The 25910-nt window shown below is 42.9% G+C and overlaps 1 protein-coding gene across 2 annotated transcripts in view; it reads left to right on the top strand.

Moving 5' to 3' along the window:
• The window catches only part of EIPR1 (EARP complex and GARP complex interacting protein 1), a 165245-nt gene that overhangs the window by 19146 nt on the left and 120189 nt on the right, over nucleotides 1-25910 (top strand). For both annotated transcript variants that reach the window (XM_069973049.1, XM_069973050.1), the window contains 2 exons: nucleotides 15721-15804; nucleotides 21300-21432. In XM_069973049.1, the coding sequence (XP_069829150.1) occupies nucleotides 15721-15804; nucleotides 21300-21432 (217 nt within the window). The remainder of the gene's footprint in view (nucleotides 1-15720; nucleotides 15805-21299; nucleotides 21433-25910) is intronic.

Raw genomic sequence — 25910 nt, 5'->3', positions numbered from 1 at the left:
GCCAGTATGTGAAGTCTCGTGTGATCGCCACGAGTCTGGGTCTCTCCATACTTTGTTAAGATTTATTTTCTAAGGTATTAGTTGGCACATAAGTTTTTCTGTTGCCTAATAAAAGGAAGAAATAAAACCCCGCTGGGTGTCCCATTGTTTGCGTCAGAGTTTAACTCGTGTATATATTAGTCCCGCCGCCTACTTTCTTTCCTTATTCAGATTTTTATTTGTCAGATTGTTGTATATAGAATGTACCTTTATTAGGTGTGGGACCCAATTAAATAAAAATTAGCAAAGATTTATAAAATCAAAATACAAAATAAAAGTAAAAATATAGGTAAAAAAGAGAACTTGTTTCCTGGTGGTATCTATGATGAAATGTGCCACAGTCCATATTCTGAGTCCCCTGCATCCTTCCTTGAAACCAGTGCTCTTACTGGGGACTCCTAAACTAGACTCCTGCTGGACTGAGCACTCAGGACTCCAGACCAGAGAAGACCTGGGCTAATCACTTCACTCGATAGCTTGCTGCAGTTCTGATAGTAGCTGCTCATGGAAACCTTTGAGGAAGGGGGGGGGGTGATAAGGACATTGAGCCCTAATCCTACCAACTTGCCTTAGCTAACCTTAGCAGTAAAGTACAAATGAACGATTATCCTCTTTCTGTGTCAAAGGTGAATACACAAAACGCAGACAAAGCAGAGGGTCAGGATAACAAGATTAAAAAGAAAGGAAAAAACACTAGCACGCTTAACAGAGACTAATGACAAGCAATGGAATCTGGGCAAGAGAACTGTTTCTGTGGAGCCTCATTTAAGAATCTCGAAAGACAGGACTAGCCAGATATCCCTCCGGGAAGGACCCAATCATGGGGTGGCTCCTGTAGGGAAACCGCCAAAACCACCATATTAAGTGGCCCTATAACTTAATGGCCCTATAAGTTAATATAAGCCACCCCTTGGCTGGGTCCTTCCTGGAGGGATTTCTGGCTAGTCCTGTGTTTTGAGACTCTTAAATAAGGCTCCACGGGCTCTTTTTTGCATATTAATGTTTCCCAGGAGCAATGCACCTAGGACTTCACTGCATTGAGAGCTTGATCCAGCAGCCAGCAGTGTAATCTTTGGCTGGTCTCCCTGAGATCAGCGATCTGTTTCTCAAGAAAACTGTATATGAGATGTCACGTGCCATGCAAGGGCACGATTGGACCAGCCACACAGAACACAGACTGGCGAGGAAAGGAATGACTGGGGGAGGCAACTGTCCATCACCACTCAGACTAAACATCTGCAGCCTGGAATAAGGCTAGCTGAAACCCAGATGGGACCACGCTGAGGTCTGAATAGGCATGCACATGACAGATGCCTTTTCTATCTCATTGCAGAGGACTGTCTGCATTATAAATTTTCCTACAGTAAGGCTACGTGTACACAGAGCAAAAGTGGCAGAATTCCACGGCAGAGAATGCGGACAGCCTCCCTGTCATAATGACAGTCTATGGGAGGCTCGCGCACCTCCTCTCTCCACACTGAAGAATGAACATGTTCATTCTTCAGCGTTGGGAGAAAAGGTGCATTTTGACACTGAATCCGACTCAAATTTCGCGCATATTCCTCAGTGTGAACATACCCTAACTGATCAGAACTGTCATGGGAAAAACATCCTCCTACACATGCAGTGTTTCGTTATGTAGTTTTATTTTTCTCCACAAAAAATTCATAAAGGTACTTTGTACAAGTACATTGTATGTACCGTAAAAATGGTCTGTACCGTAAAAAAATACAACTTGGCTTCACCACTCAATTCATTTGTTTTACATCGAGCTATGGGTGGGTGATTAATCAAATTAAGTTGATTTTATTCACCCCTAGGGGGCTGATGATTTCAATTTTTTTATTTAACATTTGAGGAGAAAAAAAAAAAACAACTCCTGCGCCATCCATTGTGGAGGATGGCAGTGCAGGAGCAATGGAACGATGAAGCATAAATGCACTGTCCAGCTACTTATTTATCTGCGGTGTGTAAGTGACATACAGTTCCCTTCCTGCTGCAAAACAGAAAGGGTTAAAGAGCAGAATTTGTCTCTGGCCTCAAGAGGCCGCTGTCTCCTTCAGCTCCCTGGCGCAAGAATGATAGAAGAGTAGTCCGTTGACAGGTCAGAAACCAGGTATGTGTGTTTTTTTTTTTTTTTGGGGGGGGGGGGGGGGTGTGTACAGGGGAGGTTGTTTACTATTAAGGGGGGCTAGCTACTAGAGTGACCACCTACATGGAGGATAGGTTCATGGGTGATTATTCTTACTGGGTAGGTAGCAGCTCGGGTGGGAGGGGTCTACCAACATGGATGCAAACAAGGGTCTGACTGCTCTATGGATGCACAGAGATGACCTTCTTTACTATATGGGGGGCAAAGAGGGGCTTGTCTACTATATGGGGGCACAGAATAGCCATTAAAATAGTATTAAAGGTGCCTGCAAGTGGAAAAATGTTTATTTAGCAAAAAAAAAAAGAAGAGAAAATCTTAATTTAAATCATAAATCGCGATTTTATTCATAAATCATAAATCTGGATTTTATTTTTTGCCCATAGCCCCCAGCCCTACATTGAGCCTACTATAGGTTTATGAGCCTGTTGCTTACACATTTATATGTTATCTGCCGTTCACTTGACCTATTAACAGCAAATAGCTTTGTATTTTTTATATAGGCATATTTTTTAGAGTATTTTCATGTCTTGTAATGTCTGTAACATTTAGAGTCGCTAACAATTGAACTCAAGGTCGATGTGTATCCATGTACTTAGCTCTTCGGCTGTGGCCTTGTAGCAGACACGTCTACCCGTGTAAGTGATTTTGTTGAATACCACCGGTTGCTGCCATTGACCGTAATAGTTTGCCATTGAAAAGACTTTTTAGTTCCATACTACATATCACATTATTGGTAATACTCTATTTGCACTGTCTAGGAGGTAACAAATAATAATATATAAATTATATATTATTATTGTTACCACCCAGACAGTGCAAATATTAATACATAATATAATATAATAAAAATAATCAGATTGTTATCAGAGTAGGAAAGAACATTAAAAAAAAATACAGCTTTAAATACAAAATCCACTGTACCAAAAACTCTGAAGAATTGTAGTGCGCGGCTCTAATCCTGGGCTTTATTAAATCATATCGTAGGGCTATTTTCTGCTAAAGCTTTCGTATGGTAAAGAAGTCATTATGCTTTGTTGGAAAGCTCTCCTCACCTAAAGGTCACGTGCACATGGCCGACTGTGCTTCTACTATTCTCATACTCACAAAGAGGAGGAGAGAGTCTCGTATGGAGATCATTGACCTCTGTGCAGTAACACAGAACTAATGCGTACAGGGGGAGCTTGTATGCATCTAAGCCCACCATGTGTTGGGAAGTCCATTACTATATAGAGCGCAATAGTTCTTCCTTTTTTTTTTTTTTTTTAAGAATGTGTTATGAAATGTGTGTCCTTATTGAGAAAAAGGCTAAAACTTATATAAAGAATTTTTGTATTTTTAGATATCCATTCTGTTAGGGCTGCGGCAGCGTCCAGTGCTCTGGGCCCCCACTCATCCTGCCCTTCTGCCCACATGTATGCCGGGGCCCCACACCTCCTCCTCTTTGGCCCCCAGGGGTGCCTCACTGATCCACGATCCTGCATCCCAGCCGGCGTGTGCGTCACTGCCTCCTATGGCACGCACGCAAACCGGCTGTCAAAGATTTAAAGGGACTGTATGTCCCTAATTGGTCATGTTCTACTTACACCTCCCTATAAATCCCAGCCTGCCCTGACCCTAGTGTTGGAGTCTTTGCATGTTTCTAATAAAGTGTGTGATCCCAAGTCCTGCTGTGTTCCAGCTTTCCTGCCTACCTGTCTCCAGCTGCACCTCGCCCGCCACCACTAGCAAGCCAAGCCAGGGGTAGCAACCTGGGGGTTCCCTGCCGCAGCAAGTCCACCCTGCCTTGCAGTCACCACTGGTGAAGACCAGCCCCCCCTTAGACTCCGCTTCCTGGTGTGGCTTACATAATCGCTAGTGGTGGTAAAACGGATCCATGTCTCCAGTTGTTACACATTCCATGATGGCGGTTCTTGTAAATTGTATTTTTCAAGGTACAAATGTGTTAAATGAAACAATACTGATGGAAATATGTATTGGGCATTAAAGAAATCAGAATAGTCACAAATAAATGAGAGTAGCACTGTTAGGAATGTGACTTTGCACTCCTTGGTCCATGTCGGGCGGTCGAGGAAGCGCTGAGTTTCTGTCTGTTTTTTTTTTCTTCTCTGAATTCTGTCTGAAATTTCCAGCCACACCTGCCTTGCCTGTCAGACTTCTGGCAGTGCAGGGGTTACTGCACTGCTAGATTTGCTCAGATGAGCTTAGTGCTGGGATCATAGTTGGTCCAATCAGCTGCTGGACCCAGTCTTTGATTCTGGGTAAATAGCAGCAGACTCTTCTTTTCCCTGCTGACTATTAGAGTTTACTTGCCTGCTCAGCTTCCTATCCCTTCTCTCTGTTCTCTGTGTTTCTGACCTCTATCGCCTACCTCGACTTTGCTTATTGCCGCCAGCCCTGACCTTTTGTATCGTACCCCGACTATCCACCTGCTTATTGTATTTGTACTGTGCCGCTCGACTGTTGCTGACTTGGTTTGTCTGACTTCTCTTATTGTGTTCGTTTGTCTGTCAGTGTTTTGTGTTCCACATATCAAGAGTAGGGAACGCCTTTGTGGTTGTCCGCGGCTGTTGAGGCAACTAGGCAGGGACAGTGGGCAGGACTAGTCAGGGCTCACTGTCCTTGTTTGTGTAAGCTATTTTTCCTCTCCTGACAAGCACATTCACAAGATAAGATTGAAATGTAATATAACCAGGTTGACCAGGTGACCATTCAACAGAAGAATGGGAATGTTGTCCAAAAGTTCCCATACAGTTTATACTAAAGGATATGTATATGTAAGAGTGTATGGAGGCCTCCGGACTCTTCACTGATAGATAAATCACTCAGACAAAGTGATCACTGATTTCGGGGAAAAGACACTGTTGTCTGCTTGTTTTGCTTCAGTGGTCTACTAGCCATTGCGTTTGCTATCTTAAATCATACTCCACACTGATTAGGGGCAACACCTCAAAACAGCTGTCTGTGGATGGATACCTGGGTTTGGTATTTCTCTTGTCATATCCTTAGTCTTGAGACTTGAGTTGGGTATTGACTTAAAAGGCGACCTATCATGGTGGTTTTGGTGGTCTTCTTACAGGAGCCACCCATTTGCTTGGTTTTCCTTCCCTGGAGGTATATCTCGCTATTCCTGTGTTTTGAGACTTGTTAATGTTTACATTGCATATTTACAGATAGGGGATTTCGGTGGAGAGAAGGGTTAGTCATGCTGGATTTTTGTAGCCTGACCCTTTTATCCTTCGAAGGATAAGCTGGCACTAGAGAAGGCTGGTTGCAGATTAGCCCTCACCATAGAAAACATATGAACCTTTGGCTTCATGTGTATAGGAAGTCTGGCAAGTGTAACTATAAGTCAGGGCACCCTCAAGAAAACGCAATAACTGGAACACTGAGAAGGTAATCTCGGCCGTCTTCAGAACTTCCTGCGATGACTTACATGGCTCTGAGAAACTGGTGATAGTGAGGCATATAGTTATATCTGCAGCAGTAGTGGAGGGATCCTGAGTTCTATGATATTGGAATAGTCACTAGAGTTCTACCTAGTTTTAAAGTCCACAAAAACGATACTGGATTTGTGAAGGGTCTGGATACTTATCGTGTTTGACATGATGTGACTTTCCCACTCTCAGCTAGGCCTTGGCCTTATTCCTGTTCTCATTGGGTTCACTAGACAGTTGAAGAGAACATGTCTTTTCTCCCCACATTGGAGACGTAGCTAACTAAGTCAAACGATGACCAATTTCTTCCTAAGAACCAGCTCAACAAACTAGATGCCTGGGGAAAGACAAACATCGATACCATCCGCTCTGCCCATACTGCTGTATGACATGATGCCGATAGCTTATGTAGCATTTTCATGGTGACAGGCTCCTATTAAAGTGGTACTAGATTCCACTGCTGGGCTGGGCGACCCCAGTTCCCCCGAGACATCTATGGTGGTAGTAATTACTTCATAGACGTCAGTCATGGGTGTAATATAAACATTTTCATACCATTATTTTTTCCAGTTGGTCTTGACTCAATAAACACAAGAGCGTAGACGCGGAAACGGTTTGAATTATATTGTTTGTTTTTTAGCTTCATTTTCAAGGTACTTTTAAAACCTAAGTGTTGTGGGCCCAGTAGATTACCGTGCAACATGTGGAGAGCTAAATCACAAAACAGAAAGGTAAGCATCGGTGTGCAGAGCCTCCATATGTTTGTTTGAAGGTGTTTCTCAACACTGCGCCTTTGAGGGCTATATAACTCTGCAGAGAACATTTAACCTGTAGTAAAATAGTAGACCTAGATTTGACTTTCATTCGTGCAGGCATTCCCTCTCCTGGATTCTGCTGTTATCAGCAAATGTCTTATCCATTATGCTAGAAGTTACTTGGCCTCTGCTATAATCTCCTATCTTGTGCTTACAGGCTAAAGATGTAAATTTGGCTGACAATAGATAATAACTTTTTCACTTCAACTTCAACAGATTACTCCGAACTGTTGCGCTCACCTGGGTATGACTTGAGCTGCGTATCAACATGATTTATGAATTCAGGGATGTAGAGAATATTCTGGAATTTAAGCAACACATAAAAAAATAGTCCCCCCCCCCCTTAATTTTTTTTTTTTTTTTTTTTTAATCGTATATTACACCAACAAAGTTAAAAGCAGTTACAATCCTTTAAAACAACAGAGAAGCGTATAAACCTCCTTCCCAACCTGGTAAACTTCCATTTTTCACTTTATGTCCATCTTTTTTCCCCATCTCCTCCCCACCATTTTTATTTTTCTGTCTTCCACGTGGGGCTTATTTTGTTTAGGGCATTTGTACTTTTTATTGGCACTTTTCATTTTGCCATATAATTTAATAAGAAAACTGAAAAAAAGTACTTGGGGTGATATTGAACAAAAAAAGCCTCGATCAGTTCTCTTTATATTTTAAGAGAGAAGCTAAAAAATGACAGGAAGGCAGTGGAGTGCTGGAACATAATAAACAAAGTATACTTACCCATCCTTGTGCTCCCTTATCGCTGCTCCGGTCGACATCTGGATATGTCACATACACAGTTCCTCTAGCTGCGACGTTGCGGTCCTGCTGATGGATTGCCCGCTTAGCCAGTCAGTGACAGTGCTGGTGTCCCTCCCCAGCCACTGACTGACAAGACAAGACATCTCCTGATTGGACTGTAGAGCTGTTAAGCATAGATGACTGGTGTGGCCAGGAAGCCCGCCTCCTGGACACTTGCCGCAACTCAGAGATTAACATTTTTAGTGTCTAACACCCCTCCCCTACCTCTATGCACTAAGGAGCGACTGCATATCCTGCAGCACTTCCTTTGCACGCCCTAGATTACCGGTGCCCAGTATGGTAATCTGTAGTCTCCTAGTGCACTGCAGATATACACTGACATGGCCCGGTGACAACACCTGCAATGCAGATGTCGCTCAACATACCTGCACATAATAATCGGGGGTATGCTGCCTATGAAGAGAGCAATTTTGAAAGTAAATATCCTGCAGAACTCCCTTTGCAGGCTCCACCTTTCCAAGTTACAGGCTGCTGGGTATAGTAATCTGTATTCTTCCGGTGCACTGCAGATATATGCTGACATGGCCCGGCGACAACACCTGCAGTGCAGACTTTGCTCGACATACCTGCATATAATAATCGGAGCTGTACTGCCCGTAAAAAAAGCCATTTCGATATAAAATATTCTGCCCGGACTCTCTGTTTTATGCAATTTCTGCTCTTCCATTTTCGGATTATGTATGATTTATGGCTACTATGGATTACAGCATCATTATTCCCCACTCATCCTCGGTAGGTTTTCTAGCCCACTCGCTGCAGCTGTGTGTGCACCAGCATGTGGCATCGGCCTCTGCAAGTTAATATTCTGCCAGCGTTTGCTCTTAGCGTGTCATGTTTTTGACGTGCGGTAGACTGTGCAGTAGGATTGCAGGCTGCTCCCCAAAGCTTCAAGTCTGATACCACTTACGTGTCTCAGTAGGGTTCAGACAGCTTTTGTTTTTCAGATCAGAGCCTGATGTACAAGGAGTGGGAGGGTGAAAAGTGTGAGGCTTTGACACGCCGTGTTGAGAGACAGTCTGTACTACCTCCTTTTTTCCCCACTTTTATTTTTTTTCTTGTCGTCTCCAGGGGCTGCTAGTTGCAAACCCGCAGATTTTGTTCAGTATCGGATTTAAAGGTTTTTCCGGATCCCCGGTATATTTAGATTTTTTTTCCCCGTGACCTCTGCTTATAAAATGTATTGCAAAATATTCTCACAACATTAAAGAAGCAGTTCCGTTTTTTTTTTTTTGGCCTCCCGGGTAGCCGCTGTCATGTATACTTACAGAAGATCGGTGTCCCGTTCCCGTCGGTCAATTCCCGTCCCGCGGTGCCGTTCAAATCGGGCGCGCTCACGTCCGCCGGCTGCTGTGAGTCCGCTTCTCTGACCAGTGATTATACGCCGGAAGTCACCCGCTTCCATGCATTCGCTATAGAAGCGCGTGACTTCCGGCGTTCAAATGACAAGGGTGAGAAGAGGAGTCACAGCACTGGCGGACGTGAGCGCGCCCGATTTGAACGGCACCGCGGGACGGGAACTGACCGACGGGAACGGGACACCGATCATCTTCTGTAAGTATACATGACAGTGGCTACCCGGGGGCCGAAAAAAAAAAACTGAACTGCTTCTTTAAGGCTGGGTTCACACACAGTATATTTCAGGCAGTATTTGGTCCTCATGTCAGGTCCTCATAGCAACCAAAACCAGGAGTGGATTGAAAACACAGAAAGGATCTGTTCACACAATGGTGAAATTGAGTGGATGGCCGCCATATAATGGCAAATATTTGCTGTTATCTTAAAACAACGGCTGTTATATTGAAATAATGGCCGTTATTTACTGTTATATGGCGGCCATCCACTCAATTTCAACGTTGTGTGAACAGAGCCTTTCTGTGTTTTTAATCCACTCCTGGTTTTGGTTGCTATGAGGACCTGACATGAGGACCAAATACTGCCTGAAATATACTGTGTGTGAACCCAGCCTAAAGGTAAACTATAGAAATTACACATCAGACTTTAATCCCTGTCCAGAATGTGTAGTCTGATAGATCCCAGCACTGCATTCTGGGTAACAGCTTAATTTGCACCATCTCCTCAAAGCCCCTATTCTACGGGCCGACTGTGAGGAGCAAACGAGCGCTGCCACCGCTATTACACACAGCGGCAGTAAGCGGGTGAGTGCGGGAAGGGCCGCGGGGAGCTGCAGAGGGGCTGCCCGGGAGATCACTAGAACGTTTGGGCAGCCCATAGGGGATAGCGGCTGTCTGCTGCCGCCACTCTTACTCCACAGAGCGACAGCAGCAGATCACTGCTATTACAGTCGTTTGTTTTTCAACATGTTTGAAACATAAACGACTGCAATGATCAACCGACATGAACGATGTCGGCTGATCGTTGACTTCTATTCCACGGGATGATTACCGGACGAATACGGGTGATAATTGTTCCATGGAATAGGGCTTTATGACCTAAGGCCTCATTCACACATCCGTAGTGCAGGGCTGTAATTATGCCTCCATAGTGGACTGCAATTCACGGACCTCTGTTGAAGGCAGTGATCCGCAGCACGGATCACAGCCCCGTACACACATGTGAACCCTTTAAATGGGTATAGTAATGAGGATGTGTGAGTAAGGCCTTAGGGGTTGAGGTCACTTTGACATGGAAGCGAATACCAGTGTTTATTCTCTATGGTTTTTGTATCTTGGCTTTATCACTGTGTTTACTGCTGTGTTGTGACATCACATTATTTACTATGACATCATCCTATACAAGATCCCTAAACTATGACTGGACAGTGTTTATTATGCACAAACTGCGACATCACAATCTTCAAACCAATACTGAGTTCTCTTGACTTAAAGGGGTTGTTTTTCTTTCAAATCAACTGGTGTCAGAAAGTTATGTGAATTTGTAATCTACTTCTATTTAAAAAAATAAATCTTCCAATCTTCCAGTACTTATTAGCTGCTGTATGTCCTGCAGGAAGTGGTGTATTCTTTCCAGCCTGACACAGTGCTCTCTGCTGCTATCTCTGTCCATGTCAGGAACTGTCCAGATCAGTAGCAAATCCTCATAGAAAACCTCTCCCACTCTGGACATTTCCTGTCACGGACAGAGGGGGCAGCAGAGAGCACTGTGTCAGACTTAAGAGAATACACCATTTCCTGCAGGGCATACAGCAGCTAATAAGTACTGGAAGACTGAAGATTTTTAAATAGAAGTAAATTACAAATCTATATAAAGATTTGTAATTTAAAGAAAAAAAATTACTGGAGTACCCCTTTAAGTATTGACATTACTGTTTTCACCATTGCCCTTATGCTTATGTTTTTTTTATCTCTGTAGTGGGAAATCATTGTTTGCATTATCTGTGTTTAGGTGCACAGGTTGCACTTTCTTTTGAGGTGAGCAAAAATTTTGCATTGGGCCCTAGCAAAGTATGCTTTATTTTCTTACCTTGCCAGTCTAAAAGTAAGGCTGGGTTCACACCCAACATTGGAGGCTTCGCAGGGTGCCTCCATCATAGGTTCCGGCCAAAGTACCTGACAAAATATGACCGCATGATGCACTGTTTTGTCTGATGAAATAGTGGACACCATATAGGAAACCCAGTGGACCCAATTGAAGTCAGTGTGGTTTGTTGTACCTCGTTGTTGTCCGGCATGCAGTTCTGGCGTAGTCTCTTGGGCATCGTCGGCGTCCAGCATGCAACAAACCCACCATTTTTCCCATTATTCTCTTCCAGTGACAGATCAGAACAATGGAACAAACAATGCAGATAGGAACCCATGCTAATATAGCGTATAAGTAAAGGACATTACAGCAGGAGCTACTGCAGCATCCCTGAATCACAGGTGGTAGTACAGAACCACTAAATGGGTGCCCCTTGAACTCAGTTTAATGTTTCTTGAAGCCACACTTACATGGAGTGCCCCCTGTCAATAACAGCTGAACATGAGGACTCCCATCAGCAAGACATGAACCCTTGAGATCAGCTTCTGGCAGAGGGACCCTCCGATAAGAGCTTCTTCAATCAGTCTGCAGCCGGGTGAATAGAAACTTTGGCAGAAATCTCGGCTCTGATGCACCTGTACCCACATTATAACATATACTATTATTAGGTAAGACTTAGTAGACCACATTTTTAGTCTAACAGAATAAAAATTTACTTTTGGAAATGGAATATACGGCCATAGTTGTTTTTTTGGGGGTTTTTTTTTGGCATTATCTCTGTGCCCCCTGGTTACCCAAGTCTTTAATCCGAATTGAGCAATAGTTTATATGAACTGTCACTGCCATTTGTAAAAACTTTTCCCATGCCTGACAGATGTGTCAGAAGTTTGGATCAGTGGGGGTCTGGGTGCTGGGACCTCCACGATCACTAGAATGAGCAGGGAGAAGCACTCAGCTAAGCTGCTCTCTTTACATCTCTTTCATTACTGCAGAAAATGGGCTTCATACAAGTAGTGTTGAGCGGAGTTGCCAAACTGTTCTCATTCGGCAGCCGTCTCCTAACCCGAATACTCGGCATTTGACTACCGGCATCAGCCATAGGCTTTGTCTATGTTTTCCTGGTGGCCTTTGGGCAGCATCCAGCTTCTCAAAATTCCAATAGTTAGATGCCAAGCATTCGGGTTTGAAGAACGTTGCAGTACGTGGACAGTTTGGCAACTTCGCTCAACACTATATACAACCCGTATTATCCAGCAAAGAGACAGACAGGGAGCTCAGCTCATCTTTCCTCTTGTTCTACCGATTTTTTTTTTGACTGGTCAAAACCTATGACACGTCCAAAAATATATATTTTTCTTTAATGGTGGTAACAAGGATCGGACACTTCTGTCTAACTCTTTATATACTGGTTTACTTTGTGCTAGAAGCTTTTGTGCAAATTCTGGTCCATTATCAGCATGTGGCGCGTTTTAAGCCTTATTCTTTTGTGATGAAATTATGCCTCCTAACATAGCCACACTTTTGATCAGCGCTATGGAAAATTGCAAGCAACTATCGAAAAATCGTTTGTATATCGTTGATTTAGATCTGAACCTAAGATTATCGTTAATCGTTCGCTGTAATTCCACATTCGTTTGCGCAAGTTCCGCATTTGTTCACTCATTATTAAATGTAATTGCACATTGTTCATTGTTTTGCTGAGATCAGAAGGAATAAATGATCATAGTAACGATCACAATAACGATCGTAGTAATGATCGTAACTAACGATTATCATTCTGTGTAATATGGTGAATGATTTCAGGTTAAAGATAAACAATCTCGTTTGCGATCGTTAGTCGTTAATTGTTAAAAATTGCTCAGTGTAATAGGACCCTTAGGGAATTGGCAACAACTGCTCAGTTTCTTTGCAGCGCCACCACAGGTCACACAATGCATCATACAGTCCCTCACATCAGTGGACTGCCATTGTGCATGGACGCGTCAGTCCTCCAGTGTGGGAGACGCTCTTTGCTCTGGTCTGTAGAAATAATGGTCCTGATTTGGGACCCCTGTTCATACTCCACATATAACCCCCCTTCTTTGCACTATAACCTTGGCAGCAGTGAATTTCAGAACTTACATCATATAACAAGGAGGCGGCGTTGGGGGAGGGGGGGACAGACAGTTTCGGGGATGTTTTTCAGAAATGTTTGTTAATTAAAGCAGAGAAAGAAAACCCACTACAAAGGGAAACATTAAATTGGAAGCAACTCTCTAGAGAGCCGAGAAAATCCTGCATCCTCTGATTATGTTTTTCTATTCCGAAATCTTTAATTTTAGGAATAACACAAGTAATGTGGAATATGTTTCTTTTTATATTGGTGCCAAGTTCCATATATTTACATGAAGTAGCAATTAAAATGGGGTTAATCAGTTTTTAATAGAACGTTTCTCGCTGCCGGCAGAGAAGTTTTCTCAGCAAAACCCAACTTGGTTGATATTGGAATGGGTGAGGCGTATGGGGGGGATGGTGAGCCGGTACGATGGTGATGCAGATTACCTACTGGTGGCAGGTTTAGTGGCTGCTTAACCCAAGGTCATAAAATGCAGTCCTGTTTTTTAATATCTTTTTATATTAAATTGCTATGCTTTAAAGGAGAATGTAGAAATAATTCTCCATTTGAAATATGTTTAATTTCACATAATGCATCAGTTTAGACCTTGTTTTCTTAATGACTCAGCCCCTCTAAAGGAGAACGCTATTAAAAAAAAAAAAAATAAAATAAAAAAATATATATATATACAGTGCAGTCAGGGGATTGGGGGGGAAACATAATCAAGAATGTACACTTACCAGTCTGTGGTGCACCCCTGTGTCCCTGCCTGCGCCCCCCCCCCCCCCTGCATCCTCCTGCAATGACATGACCCAACTGATAGATGTCCCCTCAGCCAGTCAGTGACTGGGGTGGGACACTGCTTCAGTCACTTATTGGCTGTGCAGGTACTTTCCCCTGGACCGTGATGTACCAGGATGTCCAAATTCTTTACATGTCTGGATCAGGTACAAGTTTTATAGTTTGTTTGATCTCCAAATACATGCAAGCAACGTTTCGACCTCGTAGAGTCTTTGTAAAGATTGCTGAAGGGGTCGAAATATTGCTCAAATGTATTTGGGAATCTAAAAAATGTTAACCCTTGTTCCCCTTTGAATGCTGTTGGACACTTTCAACTTTATATGCCTATAAATCCTTCTCCTGCCAAAGTTGGCTCCTCTGTCTGCCTACGCTGGTATACTTGGACCAATGGATTACTATTTTGGGGCTGTTTTGGTATGTCCTGATGAAATGTCAAAAGTTTGTGTAAATGCCAGTAACACTATAATGTGTACACTGGGAAAAATTTACACGAGACTATAACAAGGGATATACAGTGGTACCCATCATCCGTCATCCACATTTTATGTAAAGTATACTCCTATCTATCTATCTATCTATCTATCTATCTATCTATCTATCTATCTATCTATCTATCTCTTCATCTCATACTGTTGTATGGAAGAGTGTAGTCTACTCTGCTGCCCTATGCTTTTCTTGAGGTTACTAACCCCAACATGTTTTTCGCTATTGCTTCTTCCAGGGGGAAACACGTTGGGGTCGGTGCTCTGCGGTTTGTTGGTACATCTTTACATTGTTTAGTTCCCTCTGGTACTGTCTCTGCTTTCCCCTTTATGCTTTATAGGTCATATAATATCATTCACTATGCACTTTATTGGTTGAGGTGATGTAGTACCATACAGTGAATACTTTTACCTTACTTATATGAAGTAAGAATATTTATGTGTCATAGTAGTTAACATCTGCACTGCACCTATTTCTTTGTAGGTATCACATTTATGCCTTTTTAATGTGTTTTCATAAATTGTTATAGACTAATAAAGTATACTAATGTTTTTAGCTAAATTTGTTTGTGCACATAAAAAAAAAAAAAAGCGGGATGGGGGGGCATTGTTCTAATTGTGTGCTATAGACTGTATATCTATTTGCCCCCTATTTTTAGGTTTTCGTCTCCATTTTATTAGGTAACAAAGAAATTAAAGCAATACTGTACTGGCATGTAGCCACCCCAAGACAGCTGGTACTGTGTTGTACAGGTCTTCACATCGCATCCAGTTTGGGGTTGGCCTTCCTCCGGGGGTTGGTATTTTGGAGCAGCCTCTCTCTTCCTGCCTCTATCCAGCCTACTTTAGGGGTAGCTACAAGCTGATACAGATTCACTTTAAAACATGTGATGTTTCAGTATTTTTTTTCTGTTGCCCTACCCCAAAAATAAGCTTCATTTTGCAGGCTTTTTGATGTAGTCTTCAAGTGTAAAGCCCTATTCCAAAAATAAGCCCTAGTTGCAGTCAACTGACCACATCCCATCAGCCAGACTTGTCGTGCTCTGCCCCACCTGCTCAACACAGGCTGCAGGGGAGACAGGAGGGGTAAGAAGCTGCACAGTAGGAGACATATATCGAGGGAGGAAAGTATAAAGTATGGGGACCACCTGCAGCGGAGGAATGTATACAGTACAGGGGAACAACTACAGAGAGAGGAGGGAGGTATACAGTATGGGGAAAGAACTACTGAAAAGAGATAGGGTATAAAATATGGAAACTACCTGCAGAGGGGGAGGGAGGTATACAGTATGGGGAACTTACTGTATAGGAGCCTAACAGTGGGACATACAGTATGGCAGCTAACTACCGTATAGAGTTGAACTACAGTGTAAGTGTGGTGTCCAGCATACAATACATTATGCTGGTTAGTGCTTAATCCACATTTTGATGACTTCCTAGTAAGATATTGATCATTGTACTCTGTGGTAGTCCTGTGGCCTGCTTAAGGCTTAAAGAATACCCTCAGATTTTCTCAAAACTGAGCAGAGCACCTACAGTAAATCATAGTAGAAGTGTTCTCTCCAGATTTGTGCTTTGATGTATTACCCGTGTACTTTGCTTAACTTTGCTTTTGTCTTAGTAACTATTTCTGTCTTGTGTGTAGGCGCGAGCTCTCACTGCCCAGACAGCAGAAACAGATGCTATCCGATTCCTTGTTGGAACGCAGTCTCTCCGATACGATAACCAGGTCAGTCACCAAAAATTACAGTAAACATTTGTGTGCATTGTTTCATAGATTTAAAGAAGTACTCTTGCCAAAATCTTTTTCTTTCAAATCAACTGGTTTCAGAAAGTTATATAAATTTGTGTAATTTACTTCTATTTAAAAATCTCAGGTCTTCCCATACTTATCAGCTGCCGTATTTCCTGCAGGAAGTGGTGTATTATTTTTAATCTGACACAGTGCTCCCTGCTGCCACCTCTGTCCATGTCAGGAACTGGCCAGAGCAGTAGCAAATCCCCATAGAAAACCTCTCTTGCTCTGGACAGTTCCTGACATGGACAGAGGTGGCAGCAGAGAGCACTGTGTTAGATTGAAAAGAATTCACCACTTCCTGCAGACATGCAGCAGCTGATAAGTACTAGAGGACTTGAGATTTTTAAATAGAAGTAAATTAAAAATCTATATAACTATCTAAAACCAATTGATTTGAAAGAAAACATTTTTTGCCACAGAGCCCCTTTAAAACTTCCTTACCTGTGCTATAGGAATGGGTTGCATTGGCCATAATCACTAGACAAGCTTCAAATACAGTGGCGCAGTACTTTTAGATATCTCTTAAATATCCTTGGTTGTAGATATTCAATCACAGATACAGGAGTTCTCCATCCTATACCCTTTTAGGGTATAAACCCACACGCCGTATAAGCAGCGTATTTACTGCTGCGATACGCAGCAAATACGCAGCAAAAACGCAGCAGATTATATCTAAATAACTGAACACAACATCAAATCTGTACCAACAAATCTGCTGCGTATTTGCTGCGTATTTGTTGCGTATCTGCTGTGTATACGGTGTGTGGGTTTGTACCCTTAAGTCTCACCTTTTTGGCCAACCTGCTGTCCATGTGATCTAGGTCTAGGCCAGAGGTTCCTAATCTTCTTTACTGCATCTAACTTCAATAGATGGTTGGGAACCACTTCATCACACAAACTCTGAAATGGGGAGTAACAGGAAATTGTGAAATATTTAACATTTTAGTGTCAAATTCGCACTAGTTTTATTGTAGTTTGGTGGTTTGGGTACAATTACAACAATGTCAATTGCCGGTACATTAAGAGTATAAACCCACACACTGTATATGCAGCGTATTTATTGCTGCGATACGCAGCAAACTCGCAGCAAACTCGCAGCAAACTCGCAGCAAACTCACAGCAAACTCGCAGCAAACTCGCAGCAAACTCACAGCAAACTCACAGCAAACTCGCAGCAAACTCACAGCAAACTCGCAGCAAACTCACAGCAAACTCGCAGCAAACTCGCAGCAAACTCACAGCAAACTCACAGCAAACTCGCAGCAAACTCGCAGCAAACTCGCAGCAAACTCACAGCAAACTCGCAGCAAACTCGCAGCAAACTCACAGCAAACTCACAGCAAACTCGCAGCAAACTCACAGCAAACTCGCAGCAAACTCGCAGCAAACTCACAGCAAACTCACAGCAAACTCGCAGCAAACTCACAGCAAACTCGCAGCAGATTAGATCTAAATAACTGAACACAGCATCAAATCAGTACCAACAAATCTGCTGCGTATTTGTTGTGTATCTGCTGCGTATACGGTGTGTGGGTTTATACCCTAAAGGAGGTTATCTGAGGAGCAGGAAAGGTCCTACCTGTATGGCTCCTTGACGCTTCATCTTGTCTTGGACTTAGCTTTCTTGGTATTATACTTTATGAGATAAGAAGAGGATAGGAGCATGTCAGTAGCATTGTCTGTGGTTAGGACTTTTTCTGCACCCTGTGTAACCCCATAAATTGTAACCCAGGATTCCTATAGCAAGCCACTTAAAATAATACTGTCACCCTCCCTAGTATCAATTCATTCCATCTGCGGGGCTTCACACAGTTGGGTCCCATCCCCCCGCCTTGGTGACACCATCCCCCGATGAAAGGAAGCCATTTTAGAGCAGAAAGACACAGACAAGTGTTACTCAGGTGTATATCGAATGTGCACCATCTAAGCTTGTGGATGGTGCGGAGAATAGCACATAGAGTAAGGAAGGATGACGGTATCATTTTAAAGAGGACCTGTGCCCCCCCCCCCCCCCCCCCCCCCGTGCCTGGGCAGAGCCCGGCCAACCCCCTGGTGGAGACCCTTATACTTGCCCCGTGCACGAAGTCCCGCTCCTGGACCCACTCCTACCGCCGAGATATCACCTTCGGAAGCCCAGCGCTTGCTCATCAGAGATGAGTCCGACGCTCGTAGAGAATGACTGGAGCCGTCATTCTCTATGAGCGTCAGACTCACCTCTGATGAGCGCATGCTGGGCTTCCGACTGTGATATCTCGGCGGTGGGAGCGGGTCCAGGAGCGGGACTTTGTGCACGGGGTAAGTATAAGGGTCTCCACCGGGGGTCGGCCAGGCTCTGCCCAAGCACGAGGGTTGACAGGTTCTGTTCCCTTTAACGCTTCTGAACCACTGGCTGGGGCCCATTAGTTTGCCATATTAATCTATGGATTCTGTCAAGCGTCTATCAAGACACCTCAAGAATGTTCTCCATAATTTACAGTTACCGAAAAACTTTGTCCACTCTCATCTGAAAACTAAACATAGAAATAACATTTAGCAATAGGAGTATTTAAAGGGAACCAATGACTTAAAAAATGTCTATTAGGCTAGGGAAATGTCCTGATACATCACCCAGCACTCTTCCCATACATGTCCCTATCCCCTGCGTCCCTGCAAAGTAAAAGTTGTATATTTTCATTTAGAAACTGGCTCTTCATATTTAAATTACCCCCAACTAGTCATCTGGACTGTGGGTCGTTGGCAAATAGTCACAGAACGTAGACGTGCCAACATGAGGGAAGGCGCGTCTCTGGATGATGTCACAGTACCGATGCTGTTTGAATAACCAAAATCGACATGATTACATCGCAGGACCGCCCAGGGGACAGTGACTACTTGAAAACGGCCCACTGGCCATATGGCTAGTTGGGGGTGATTTACATAAGGCGTACCAATTTATAAAAGTAAGTTTACAACTTTGCAAGGAAAAGAGGGGATAGGAACATGTATGGGAAGTGTGCTGGGTGATGTATCGGCACATTTCCCTAGCTAGGAAATAGGCATTCTTTATGGAATTGGTTCCCTTTACAAAAAAAGCTACTGATGTGTCCAGCCTCTTTAGTTAAGTGATGGAATGTGGTTTTTCATGACAGCTATCTATCACAGTATCCACACATCTTATCAAAGGATTCAAAAGGCCTGATTTACATAACCTGTGTCTCCTCTCATAGAGTTACACAGTGAGAGAAGATGTTGACCCCAAGTTGCTGTGAAAAGTGGGCAATCTCACAACAAATTACTAAGTAGTACTAAACATAATCAGGCAAACATCACAACACTATTGGTCCACACAGGTTGAAAATTATTTTCTTTCGGTTGTTTCTTGGGACATGGTCACATTTTCCCCATAAACATCAGATTTTGACCCGGCTGGCCTTAAAGGGGTTTTCCATTTTGAACATTGTTTACTTTTGAGAACGAGTCCCCTGAAAAAAAAAGCTGATAGCAAACTATCCCCCCTGCTGAGAATGCTAGTGATCAGCTATAATCTGTAAGGAAAAAGTGTTCAGTTATCCTGCAGCACTTGTATAGGTGTCCATGAAGCACAGTAGAGATTCACATGACTCTATTGTCTGTATAATGCCGGACAGGACAGTTACCACCAAGAGATGAAGGTCCATAACATAGGACGCTGGATAACCCCTTTAATATATAATTTTTGGTCAATCTTGATTGCATTTTTTCTTTGACTCTCAATCGTATCACATATTATTCCTTTTTTATTAAATAAAGGTAATAGATACTGAAAATATATAGAAAATATATTCTGTATTTTCCGGCGTATAAGACAACCCCCAACTTTATAGAGTTTGGGATATACTCGCCGTATAAGACTACTCCTCTTCCAATGTACATCAAATAAAAATTAATAAAAAAAAATCAGAAACAGTGAGATCTTAGAGGCAGAGAAGGAGGTACAGTAATACTGGTAGGATACAAGGGCCGGCCAGACGGGTGAAAGATGCGTTTTTTGGGCACAGCGCCACTTTACCGGTTCACTTTTTCCATACACCAGATGCCTGCAGCTTGTTCTGCCCTTCATATGGTCGCCGCAGATTCTTTAGTCGGGTTCTGAAGTTTTTTCAGCACCCACCCTATCAGACGACACCAGGCATATAAGACGACCCCTGACTTTTGAGAAGATTTTGCTGGATTAAAAAATAGTCTTAGGCTTGTTTCGCACTGCGATTTTGCAATCCGTTTAACGTATACGGTTTATGGAAAAAAAAAGGGTGCAAAAAACGGATGCAATCGTGTGTCATCCGTTTGGATCCGTTTTCCATTGACTTGAAATGGATGCGTTTTTTTTAACGTACAGAAAAGTAGTATCAACACTACTTTTCAGTACGTTAAAAAAAAAAACACATCCGTTTTTTGAAATAATGGAAGTCAAGGGAAAATGGATCCAAACGGATGCGTTTTTTTTTTTTTACGTACAGAAAAGTAGTGTTGACACTACTTTTCTGTACGTTAAAAAAACGCATCCATTTCAAGTTAATGGAAAACGGATCCAAACTGATGACACGCAATTGTGAACCAAGCCTTATACGAAGGAAAATATAAAATATATATATTATTTTATTTTTATTTATTTTTTTTAGAGATGAGCACAATTCAAGCATGCTCTGCATTGTTCAGCGTTTGATTACCGGTGGCTGAAGAAGTTGGAAAGTTGGATGCAGCCCTAGGCTATGTTCCCACAGCGTATATTTTCGTAAAACCATCATTATAGGAATATATGTTACCTTGCTTTCTATGGGATCCCAACTGGGAACTGGGATCCCTAGCGCCACAGCAAACAACTGACATGTCAGTTTTCTGCGGCCACTATTCATTGAATAGCGGCCGCAGAAAACCCTGTCAGTGCACATTATGCAGCGAGTGGCTCCGGCCGCACGCTCCATAATGTGCTGTGGGGAGTTCTGATGCAGGCGTGCACGGTTGCCCCCGCATCAGAACCCTGCGGCTGCAATGATCTTTTCAGAGACTGGCCGTTCCGTGACCTGGCCGGTCTCTTACATAGTCTGAACATACAGCATTATTCTATAGACTGTATCCATATTTTCCCAGACTCCCTAAAGCTACATCCAACTTCTTCAGCCACCGGAAATCAAATGCTGAATGAACGGACTCTAGGATGCTCGATTTGCGCTCATCTATCCTTTTTTTTTTTTTTTCCTATCTCCAGCTATTAGGTAACCGTTCTCTTTCTACTGTTTTATATATTTGTTAGAAGTTATTGTTCTTATGCATTTTAATGACTTTCCCAGTTGGGACAAATTAATGAATTCAGTTTCTATGTTCATCTGTTTTGTTCTTGTGTTTTGTTTTTTCTCTTCTCTTTTTCTAATGGGGGGGAGTCTCATAAATTTATGCTTCCATATGTCTAGATTCACGTTATAGACTTTGACGACGAGAATAATATCATCAATAAGAATGTGCTACTGCACCATGCAGGGGAAATCTGGCAAATCTGCGCTAGCCCAGCAGACAAAAATGTGCTCGCAACCTGCCACAACAAGAGTAAGTCTATCTCATTTGCATCGTAATGGAACCGCAGATGATGAATTGTATTAATTTAAATTATTCTTAAAAATGTATATGTGAGCGTATCAAGGAAAAGTCGAAAATTGCTCGAAATTGAAGATAAAAAATATGAAAAACTAGCATCTCGTCTTCTATAGTGGTGAATAGGAGGCCTATGAGGGATATTTTTTTGCTAAAGGCTGATAATGTAGTAGGAGTTGAAAGCTCACCCAGTGAATTATTTATTAACCACTTGTATTAATAATAATATTATTATTATTATTATTATTATTATTATTATTATTATTATTATAATATAACAAACTGTACCCTTTATTATGTCAGTATGTTATGGAAGTAAGAAAATACAAATGATGTAGAACCAGGCCTCACCTTTAGCCGTTACATTTTCTTGTTCCTAAAAATTCCTCCCAGTACTCAGATGCCCCCAGGATTTGAGGTTGGGAAGAAGAGTGGGACCAGTCAACAGTCGCACAAGAAATTTGTATAGGATTTGATCAAGATACCGAAGCTAAAACAGATGACCGATCCCCGTTAGATGTCAGTGGTTGGTGGAATCGGCAGTTTTGTAAGACGTAGACGTCTTGCAGACTAAAGAAAATCTGACAACCGAAGAGCTAGAATAGTGCAGTATACCAGAAAATCAAGAGCTAAAAACCCTTGTGCATAAATATTCTGATTACAGAGTGCTTGATCTGTAAAATATGAAATTACAGCAAACTCGCCTATGCCAAGCCGCCTGCAATCTATCCTGTTGCTTATGTTTCCTATGCTGATGACTCTCTCTTCCTGCTCTGCTGACAGCTCTCCAAACGCGCTACAGCCTAAGCGATAGGAGGCGAGAAATGGTAGATATTAAACCAAAACTATCAACTGGGGACCGGGACAGGATACACAGAAAAAATCCAGGTGGCAGTTCTCTCATGACATGAGCGGGGTACGGAACTCCCTGAAGTGGCCTTTACTGCATTGTAATACCCTTACCGTGCAGTCTATGGTACTTCTGGGAGTTCTGGGCACAACAGAGGAAGACCACACTCCTGCAGGATTTCTTCAGCATATCCAGATGCGGTCCGGAAGTAATAGGTACACTTTAAAGGGGTACTCTGGCGAAATTTATATAAATTTGTAATGTACTTCTATTTAAAAAACTTAAGTCTTCCAGTACTTATCAGTCCTGCAGGAAATGGTGTATTCTCTCCAGTCTGACACAGTGCTCTCTGCTGCCACTGCTGTCCATGTCAGGGACTGTCCAGAGCAGCAGCAAATCCCCATAGAAAACCTCTCCTGCTCTGAACAGTTCCTGACATGGACAGAAGTGGCAGCAGAGAGCACTGCGTCAGACTGGGAAGAGTACACCACTTCCTGCAGGACATACAGCAGCTCATAAGTATGAGGAGACTAAGGGTGCGTTCACACCTACAGAATCCGCAGCAGGTTGGATGGCCCAGATTTGTCATGCTTTGAATCTGCAACTTCAAATCTGCTGTGCATCCTGTACATGTGAACGAACCCTTAAAGCAAATGTACCATCAGGTACATTGTTTTAAGTTTTTTACATGAATGGATTGGTGCCGGCGCAGGGATGCCAATGGCTTCATCCTTTTTTTTTGTTTACATCCGGCACCTATTTCCCGCACATGGCGTCGGTCTATTCCAGGGCACCGGCCCGGCATGAAACAATAGAGCCGGGGGGCCGGGCCTGCCCCCAGTGTTTCACGCTGAGCCGGTGCCCAGGGGTAGACCGGCGCAGTGTGCTGGAATTGGCCGCTGTTTAAAAAAAAGACCGCAGCACCAGCATCCCCGAATGGTACATTCACGTTAAGATTTTTAAATAGACGTAAATTACAAATCTATCTAACTTTCTGAAACCAGTTGATTTGAAAGAAAAATATTTTTGCCGCAGTACCCTTTTAAGTATTTGTATAGAAGAACATACAGACCTGTGTTATTCTATAGTTTGGAGGAATATGTCTGGAGTGTACCCCTGAGCATTCCCCTGACCTTTATAGCAATACAGCAGCTTTGGCCACAATCAGCCTTTAAGTTTCCTACAGGGAAGCCGATGATTCCCCCAGTGGGTCCTCTCTCCTGTGTGTAGTTCTTACTCACTGGCAAGTTCTCAGTCAGCTTACAGCGAGCCTATCTTCTCCCTCGGCCCCCATTCTGAACTCACAGTGCTGACAAATGTGATGTCCTTACCGTATCAGCCTTCAACTAGAGGTATCTTTACCCAACAGAAAGATGAAAGAGTAATGGCTCTTAGGAGGAGGAGGAAAAATCTAAAATCGGCAGGACCCCATGGGTCTTGGTGAGCACACCATTATATACTATTCCATGCATGGTCATAGCTACGGTCATAGTCATAGTTATCAATGACGGTGAGAGCGTGCATTCATATGCATGAGACCGAAACGGGATCAGGTGTTATTTTCAGTAACTGTGGTCTTGGGCATCCAGTGGACACTGGCACAGGGCAAAGCAAAGTATACCATAGAGCAGGGGTAGGGAACCTTGGCTCTCCAGCTGTTGCAAAACTACAACTCCCATCATGCTAAAGCTTTGGCTGTCCAGGCATGATGGGAGTTGTAGTTTTGCAATAGCTGGAGAGCTAAGGTTCCCCACCCCTGCCTTACTGGGTGGCCCACTATGAAGATGCATAACACCCCAACAGACTGCATCATGTCAGTGGCGCTCTACTGCCTGGAGTCATACACTGACGTGATCACTTGAATTTAGTGTGAATATAGCCGTACTACAGCTTCGGCCTTCACTTGAGAACTCAGTCGAGTAGAAGGACATGGATGCTCCTGGTCAACTTTTTTAAACACAATGTAGCTGAGTGCAGCCGGGTGAATTAGTGGGTGTAAACGGAGGTTCCACTCTCCAACAACATAGTCCAGCAATATATCACCACACCAAACAGACAATTTCCTTATGTAACCTTTTTTTACTTTTTCTTTTTTGCACACGAAGTATTTCATAGATAAAAAATCCCTACAAAAAATATCACCCAAAGTGCTCAATCGGGGGACTTCGAATAGCTGGGGATGTTGCTTTCCTTGACAGGAGATCGCGATCCTCCATTAGCACAACCGAAGGGCTGGTAAGGCGTGGGCTCCCTTCCTCACGCATGCCCTGAGGAAGGACTCGCGTAACTGGATGGACGTTTCAGGAGGCAGGGCTCCCTTCCTCACGCATGCCCTGATGAAAGAATCACGCAACTGGATGGTAGTATGACCAGGTGGCAGTGCTCCCTTCTTCATGCATGCCCTGTGGACGGGAGCAGTGCCTCCTGAAACATCCATCCAGCTGCGTGATTACACGCCTTACCAGCCCTTCAGTTGTGCTAATGGAGGATCGGGATCTCCTGGAGGAGTAAGGGAAGATCCCCAGCTATTAGAAGTTCACCGCTTGAGCACTTTGGGTGATATTTTTTTTTTTTTTTTTTTTATATCTATGAAATACTTTGTGTGAAATATTGCAAAAAGAAAAAGGAAAAAAAAAGTTTACATAAGCAAATTGCCTTTTTTGTGTTGTGATATATTGCTGGAGTATGTTGTTGGAGAGTGGAGCTTCTGTTTACACCCACTAATTCACCTGGGTGCACTCAGCTAAGTTGTGTTTTAAAATGTTGACCAGTAGCATCCATATCCATGCTTCTGGTCAACTGCATTATATCCCAAATAGTTTTTTATAAATTCCACTCATGTCAAGCCAAATTCCCCACGCCGAGTACCCACAAGTCCCGTAATTTCTTTAGTGCCCTAAGATTAGATATTAATAATTTTTTCAATGGCTATTTTTTTTTTCCCACAATGCTTTATTTTAATATTCTGGCACAATTTGTAATATATGAAATTCTCTTTGAGCTTTCAATGGGTTTGTATCCATTCCTTTCCAATAAGGTTATATGGTATGAGCTCGCAGAATACCCACTGCATAATGACGAGGAAAACCGGTGGCGTAGACAAGAAGCGCAGTGGCCCCAGCGAGTACCGGAGAAGTTTTGTGACAGATGAGGTCAATTTTGCCAACAGCCTGAAAGAATATTTCACCTCAGTATTCATGAGGCTGGCTGGATTTAATATCCCACTGACTAAGATAAATTATTCAGTTGAGGAAGGTGAAATGCCAAAAGGACTGTAGATCATTCCAGAACGGAGTATTTAGGAAATTAAACAATGAGACTCCGACAACGCCTAAAACCAGGAGACAAAATAGTGCTCTTTCGCTGGCTATGAATTTGTATATTTAAGGTTCTGTTCACATCACAATGGACCTTACCATCACACATATGTGTCTGCCTGATGTTTACCTCCAAAGGAGGACTCCATATACCCATGTATATACATCCTCACTTAACCCTTAGAGGACCGGGCCAATTTCAATATTTGCGTTTTCGTTTTTCCCTCCTTGTGCTTAAAAGGCCATAGCACTTGCATTTTTTCACC

The sequence above is a fragment of the Dendropsophus ebraccatus genome, chromosome 6 (assembly GCF_027789765.1).
Source record: "Dendropsophus ebraccatus isolate aDenEbr1 chromosome 6, aDenEbr1.pat, whole genome shotgun sequence".
NCBI classification, from domain to species: Eukaryota; Metazoa; Chordata; class Amphibia; order Anura; family Hylidae; genus Dendropsophus; species Dendropsophus ebraccatus.
This window is presented reverse-complemented; position numbering and strand designations above follow the sequence as displayed.